A 7,927-nucleotide genomic window follows, 5' to 3' on the forward strand; every position below is an offset into this window, starting at 1 on the left:
TTTCAACAGAGGTTATAACAACCAATTTTGAAATATCACATTAAAATCAGCAAAATAAAGTACTTCAAATTGTAAAATTTACAATACACTTACTCTCTGTTACTCTTTGTTTTGGTCTTTTTCCTGATATTCATGAAACACAGAATGTTCCCGTTTCATTATTCTTTACAGAAATGTTGGCTAAAGAAACTAGAAATGCAATTAAAACTTACTCGTAACGTCTTTTTTCTCTCAAATATTTTTCATACAGGGACTGCTACTGTTTATAACAGAATTGAAAACGTAGTCTGATAAAGATGGTTTTTGATGGGGTTTCTTTCCTCAGAAAGAATGAGCATGCACAAGTAATCACAACATGTTTAACATCTCATATTAATAATAACAACTTTTCTGAATATACCTACAAAATATTTTAACAATTTAATGCATATGGACAAATACATAACTTTAGGTCACTATAAGAACAAATGTAACATAAGCAGATATTAAATATACAGAAATCCAAGTAATAAAAAGAATACACAAAATTACTAAGTTTGTAATTCCCCTTCCAAAAAAATAATCAAAACCAACAGCAGCATAATTGAGTAAGTTGACTTGTTCAAATACGAGTGTTCATTGAGCCCCGAGAGAATTTCCAGGTACTCAAATAATTCACTCCACCGTTTGTTATTCTGTTCCCGAGTATCAGAAACTGTCTGTCATTGGGAAGTCATATCCAAATTCCACCATTAACCTGCAATTCCACATGTCTTGTAAAATTCTTGTAAATTCTTCCTGGATGGCAAAGACCTGCTTACAATATGCAGAAGATTTTATTGAACTCTGCTTCTTTAATGTTTATTAGGTTTTTTTCTTCAAAGAAATCCTAGCAGTTTCTTGCGGAGCTGACTTGATCCACTGCTTCTTCTAGAGCAGCAGCTCTGCCAGACTTTGCAGCTACTGCAAACCCAGAGGGTAAGCTGAAATACTTGGAAATGGGGACACCCCACAGCTCTGCCAGGTGATTCTGTTGAAGTACAAAGAATCCAAGGGGAGGTCTACCAGAAGCAGAAGAGACCACAAAAAAAGGCCCACTCTTCACAGTAACACTTTACTTGCTTCTCTACTTAGACCTAGAGCTGGCTATTTCCCGTAATTACAAAGGGAGGCTCTCAGGTGCTAGGCTTCTTAACGCCTCTGCACTCCCCCGCCCCACTGTGTGGGCCCACCAGGCCTTACATCCCAAAAGCTAACAACTTCAACAAACAGTTTGACAGAGAAATTCAAATAAAGGGAGCCTGAAGGGAAGAGCATCTCTCTCTGTCTCTATCAGTGATCTGGGACTAATTACAACCACTTGTCACAGCCTCCCCGAGGATTATAAAACCCGTCTGCATGCTGCCAACACCCTCCTGCTTGGAAGCACTGTATTCCTACTTGCCAGAGAGCGTTGAGATCACCCAGGACTTGCTTTTGGTTGGAATCTGGTCACTTCAGCCAAGGTTGTCTCCCTGCTGGACAGACTACCCTCAAGTATGCTTCCACCGATCTGTCCTTCAGCCAAGCCATGAGCTGACCTGCTATAAGCCTCGCTTCCTTTCTCAGTTTTATTTCTGCCTTACACCACCTCCAAAACACTTGCTCAGAATATATGCCAGATTTCAGGGCTAAGGGGGGAGAGGCGAGCAGACACACAGACAACTGCAGTTACACAGTGCAATACACCCAACTGGACACGCCATATAAAAAAGAGACATCTTGATAGTGACACACGCAAAGCAGTTTTGACAAAGAGCAATCAAGGTGAATTTAGCTAATTGGAACAGCATTTGTTCTGTCAGGACATGATGCAGATGGCAAGCCAGTGAGAGACATTTGGCTGGGCACCGCTAGTGTTATTGCCATTAATTTCTTAGACTGACAAAGAAGAGAAAAATTCTATAACATACTCAAAGGAAGTTATAGAACAACATTTAATACTAGCTTTGGATGAGAAGTTCTAGCCCAAGCCTTCTGAACCATAGTCCCTGTTGCTGTTGTTTTCTTTGATTCCAACATTTGTTGGGACTGTTTCCTAACCTTCCAGCTTATTCTCCAGGCTCAGAGAGCTTTCATCTGCCTCTATGCATCCTGCACTGCCTATCAACCCATCTAAAAATATGAGCACCACTAGACAAGTTCCTGCACTACGTTCAGTCACAGCCCATACATCAGGGCCAGAGGTAACAAAGCAGCACACAAAATTAGCAGCAGAAGCAAAGATGGAGATGCTCCGTTTCTGAGCTTACAGCAATTGTCACCGACTGAATCCACCTGCCGCAGCACAGTTTCAGGCCACAACTGCTTCCTAAAATTCAGCTTTGGCACGGTGTCCAATACAGTATTTGGATACTCTTAACTGCAGGTCAAGGAAACTATATACACTGGTATGAAGGGACAGAAGGACAACTCTCAGAGTTCAGTACTGTTGTGATTCCTGTTTCCCATGAAACATGTGCTTAGCTAAACTTTACCTAGATTAAGACATTGCTTTTCTAGATATCATAATTTGCAGCTGGCAATAAGGATCAAGTATGCCACTGAATGAGGTTTTTGAAAAACATCCAGCAGTTCTGCAGAAACTCAAGGGTTACTCAAGTCATTAAAGTGTTCATTTATATACTACATACTGATCACAGTCTGACATACTGTTTCAAGCATACACAGAATCATAGAATCTTTGGGTTGCAAGGGACCTTTTAAGGTCATCTTGTGCAACCCCCCTGCAATGAGCAGGGACATCTTCAACTAGATGAAGGTTGAATGAGCAGAGACATCTTTAGCTTCACTTATACACCTGAGTGAACACAGCAGAACACACGTAATCTGTATTTCACTGAAATGAAATAAACACTCTTTTTTCTCTATCTATTTAGAAAAGAGATGAAAAGAGATTTTTTTTCCTTATATGCATATTTGAACAGGAAAATCAGAGTGAACTTTTAAATCATTTGGTCATCTACCACCATACCATTGACACCTGAAAGGAAGGAGCCCTTGCTAGTTTTATGTTGACTCAAAAAAATGGCTGATATGGGGAAAAAGCATTAGAGGACATGGACTACTTTTTTCTTACTTGGGGATTTTGTTGTTGTTGTTGTTGCTTTTTAAACATCTATCATTCATCCAGGATTTTAAATGTACATAGGATGTGCGTAGCACTATAGCTCTGACATATCATTATTCTTAAGGACATCAGCAGAGACCTCTCTACTCTTTCGTCATCTGAACACATTTACCTTTCTCAGAATAACTGTTTCCACACAGCTTTCAAAACTGAATTTTTAAAAAGTTTTTCTAAAAGCCCTGGCTTCTTTTTCTTATACTCAGTAAGTATGGTCGCTACAACTTCCTGCTTGCTTCTGCTTTGTTTTCTTTATGTACTACTAAGAGAAGAGCTGTGACAAATGTCAGCAACACTTCTTCAGTTATTGATACTGACAGCATTTGTGTTGAGATTTTCTGATACAGTTCTATAAATGTTGATGCCTTGGGGACAAAGGAAAAACAATCCTTTGACTTAGCTCTACATGCTCAAAGTTTCGACTGCCACAATCCAGTTATTTCCTTAGAGTGAAAAGTATGTCTAATACCCTATTATCTTTCCGTCACAAAAAATTCAACACAGAGAGATTTCCAATTTGAGTACTGTCAGATACATGGGTAAGTTTAACACAAACTTGAGTCATCAAATAATTTAGAGTGGAAGTGACCTCTAGAGGCCATCTGTTCCAATCTGCTCCTCAAAGCAGGACTAACTTCAAAGTTTTTCGGGGGCTTGTTCAACTGAGTTTTAAAAATTCCCAAGGGCAGAGATTTCACTACCTCTCTGAGCTACCTGGTCTACTTAGTGCTTTCTCTCTCTTGCTGTAACACTTTCTCTTTATATTCATTCAGAATTTTCCTTGCTGCAACTTTTTCCTCTGGTCCTATTGCTATGTTCGTCTGAGTTTCCTCCATCCTCTGCACAACTCCCCTTCTGGTAACTGAAAACAGCAATTAATTAGACTTCTCTGGTTTTGAGTCTATAGCGTGGTCTGAGTGTTCAGTCACAGCTCCAAGCAGAATACAGCTGGCAAAGAAGTGAGTAAAATGCAGTATTTGTTTCTGAATCGCTCTCTCTGATCTCTGTTCTGCCTACCTCACCCATCAGTTATGCATACCCTATTCATTTTTATGCTTTTGTCCCTGAAAGCCCTATAGATTTCTCTCTCTATTCCCCACAGCACACGTTACACCTTAAAGCTAAAACTAATCCCAGCAAAACCCAAGCCCCATGTGTTAGTTCTTTCCTGCCTTACCTCAGCTACTACCTATCTATACATCTAATTTAAACATGATGTCAGTTATCCTACACTTCATGAAGTTCCTTAATATTGATTCAACTATATGAAGGGTCAAAGAGCATCATTCAAGGGATTACCCTGTATCACTCTGACAGTCCCAAGGAACTCAAAGAATGCACCACACTAACACCTTGAATAAGCTTACAGTGATCTGTTCCCATTTGGCTTCAGACCAAACATTATCATGTGGAAGTTCACTATCTCATTCTGTGAACAGAAGCAGCACATTTGAGTCTCGAATTGCAAGTGGATTAAGTGTAAGAAGGAGATAAATAAATTCAAAGCAACTTCATTTGGGTATAAGAGAATTTGATGACTGGCAGCTCCTTCAAAGTGTGTAAGCCATTTTAATTACTTCCTGTTAAGCCTCCCCACTTGGGGAGCCTCCACTCCCCCATCATCACACACACAACACATGACGATCACGTTCTTTGAAGAAAATAAGAACAAGAAACCCCTTACTTTTGACTTGTTGTTCAGGTGCTTTGATGTGTGTCACCATCCCTGGCATGTTTACGCTGTTCCTGTGCAGGTATTTCAGGAAGACATCAGCATTCCTCCGAGCCAGCGTGCAAGCCTAGAGAGTCAGCAGTATTACTTTCTTTGAAGATGCATACACAAACATCCAGAAAGAGATTAAGGACCTTCCTCATTCCCCTTTTGTGCATCTCCCACTCTCTCCAATTTTAAAAAGCTCTGCTTGTTAAATCCTTCTACAAGTAAGCCAACCCAAGCACTAAAATAATTTTCCCAACAAATAAGTTAATCCTTACTGATCCAGCAGAAAAAAACCCAAACAAAATGCCATTACTTTTTATCTGAAGATCCTGAAAAACAACTACCTGCTCTAGAACTTTCAGCACGACGCACATCTCACAGAGAAAAGTTTTGTGCATGTGCCATGTGCCACTTGAAGTTATTTATTTGTTCAGTAAACAGAGTGCACATGCTTATGTAATCACCTGCATATTCCAAAACATCCACTACTACTTTAAACAAAAAGTAAATGCTCCACTGAAGTGAAACCAAAAGTGCTAAAATGTTAAGACATGCCCTCAAAATATTGACAAGGCCTTGAGAGTTTTCAGTCCTCGCTGCTGTATTGCCAACGCTCAGCTCAGCTGCCTTCTTCACCTTAATGTACACCAAGTACTATAGATTGGCTGGTTGCCTTATTTTTAATAAGCAGAACATGAAATGCTACTTTAAAAGGTTAGATAGCGGTAGCATGATTAGATCCAGTAACAGAGACACTAAGTCATTTCTCAAATTGTTTTAACACAAAGACTGGAAACTCACATGCCAGCTGCAGAAAGATCTATTTGACAGTATACTTAGAGCTATGCTAATATGATTTTGAATGTTCTCATCTGTGCACTGAGAACAAAAAAGCTTTTAATAAAACTAAGTTTTATACTCTGACATCTTTCAAGGTGATGCTGGAAAAAGCCTTTGGTTACAGGGTTAGTTATACTGCTTTGCAAGCATCCATTACACATTTATTCGGTATGATCAATAACCCTCTTCATTAGGACATTAGTTGGAACACAAACTTTTCATTTATCTGCAGACTATGACAGAAACCCAACTACTCCCAGCTGCTTGTCTAGCAATTTCCTCCTCCTGTATTCTACTATACTCCAAATACATCTGAGAGCTGCTCTGATGCACAGGGAGCAATGGCACTATGTGACTGTCACTGCTCTTCCAGGGCAGCAGCCTTTAAGCATTCTTTCAAATGACAGTTGCTCAAATCAGTGATTCCCAATTCCTCTTCAATCACAGTGGGAGAGCTGACACCTACTGAAGTTCAACAGGAAATATATTTATAATACTGGCTACAATTTTATGCACTTGGCAGTATTCTCCTAATCACTGTCAGAAGCAGTTAATGTGCCATTTCCCACGTCTTTGCAGTTTGGGACATACCTGTAGCTTTTGAATGGGCACTGTTGCTTTCCACATACATTCAGCACTGTAAGAGTGAGCATTTGACTGCATGCTTTTGAAGACACAGACCACAAAAAATAGCAAACTCTACCTTTAGGAACGCCTCCTTTTGTTCCAGGTGTTTGCTTATCATGGGAGTAACGTGATCTGTTTCAGAATTGGGACCCAGTTTGTCTGCTCCCCCACACCAGTCTTCTTCTCGCTTATATTCTTGCTCCAGGCTTTCCAGCACACTGCACACCTATCAGGAAGAAGTCATCTAACTGAAATGCAATTCAGTAAGACAAAAATTCCAAATGCAAGCCAAAAAACCAGAAAATCAATCTACCCCTTAGAGGTACCTTACATTCTGACATGTGTTGACTGGGACTTAGGAGAAGACAACAAACTTTGGCTGTAGGCTTGCAAGCATTGGCCTGCTTACGTGGAATGGCTCAGAAGGCTAACCCTAAAGTTGCTCATCTTTCTCTGCCTCTGCAACTGCGTAATTCGGGATGGGCTTAAGATATGGTCGCAGAGGAAGCAACCTTGCCAACCTTCCCCCTAACTCCTCTGTGGACAAGTAGAATGAAGCTGATTTTTCTCTGACTCCCACACAAAACCCAGAATTAGCCATCTGAAGTAATTCTATTAAAACTTCAGTATAACTTGTTTATGGTTTAAGCAAAACTTCTTGAAATAAGCAGAAATCCAACTAAGCACTTGTACAGTGTTGAAAATGTTTTACAAGACTTTTCTCAATTAAAAATAAGAATCTGAGGAATATTAAAGAGAGAATGACAGAAGAGGCAGATGAAGATTTCAGTCTTCACCAATAAATGCTGCACTTCGGTAGTGCACCTTCTCTGAAGTTTGCTAATTGATGCAAGTGTAGCCAGACCAATTACACTGTAGTCTCTTAGTAGTTCGCACAATTTATCTACTACTCATTTATCATAGAATGGTTTGGATTGGAAGGGACCTTTAAAGATCATCTATGGTCCAAGCACCCTGCCATGGCAACGAACATTTTTCACTAGATCAGGTTGCTCAAAGCCCCATCCAACCTGGCCTTGAACATTTCCAAGGATGAGGCAGCCACAACTTCTCGGAGCAACCTGTTCCAGTGTCTCATCACCTTCACTGTGAAAAATTTCTTCCTTATATCTGATCTAAATCTACCCTTTTTCAGTTTAAAACTATTGCCCCTTGTCCTGTCACTACATGCCTTAGTAAAAACCCTTATCTTCTAAGACCACTTTATGTACTGAAAGGCTGCAACATATGGTTTCTCTTTCTAAGGCAACTGGTAAAAGGATTTGGTTTTTTTTGCATTTTTTTTATAACTGCAGTTGTTATCACTTTAGTTAATATAACCAAACATAATCAACCATTTTTTTAGGTTTTATGACACACTGAAGAGTTAACCAAGGCAGACACAGATCAGGTAGCATTTCTGTACCTGTTCAGAAGTTTTATAGAAGGCAACAGAAGCATTCACAAGCTTGAGACGGTCCTCCATCTTCAGCATCAGTTGTTGCCAATGGGAAGCAACCTTCTCTGCACACTCCCGGATCATATCCATGTCATAGTGATTAGCCTGCAGCATTGCCTCTGCCTTCTGCTGACAC

The 7,927-nt window shown here is 39.9% G+C and overlaps 1 protein-coding gene across 1 annotated transcript in view; it reads right to left on the reverse strand.

The window, feature by feature from the left end:
- The window catches only part of LOC104619863 (triple functional domain protein), a gene marked incomplete at both ends in the record, with an annotated part of 39,330 nt that overhangs the window by 21,681 nt on the left and 9,722 nt on the right, over nucleotides 1-7,927 (reverse strand). Inside the window, 3 exons of the mRNA XM_010285894.1 lie at nucleotides 4,830-4,944; nucleotides 6,409-6,558; nucleotides 7,759-7,927. The exon at nucleotides 7,759-7,927 is cut by the window's right edge and continues 41 nt beyond it. Coding sequence (XP_010284196.1) covers nucleotides 4,830-4,944; nucleotides 6,409-6,558; nucleotides 7,759-7,927 — 434 coding nt within the window. The remainder of the gene's footprint in view (nucleotides 1-4,829; nucleotides 4,945-6,408; nucleotides 6,559-7,758) is intronic.

This window comes from Phaethon lepturus, unplaced genomic scaffold (assembly GCF_000687285.1).
Source record: "Phaethon lepturus isolate BGI_N335 unplaced genomic scaffold, ASM68728v1 scaffold12174, whole genome shotgun sequence".
In the NCBI taxonomy this organism is placed as follows: domain Eukaryota; kingdom Metazoa; phylum Chordata; class Aves; order Phaethontiformes; family Phaethontidae; genus Phaethon; species Phaethon lepturus.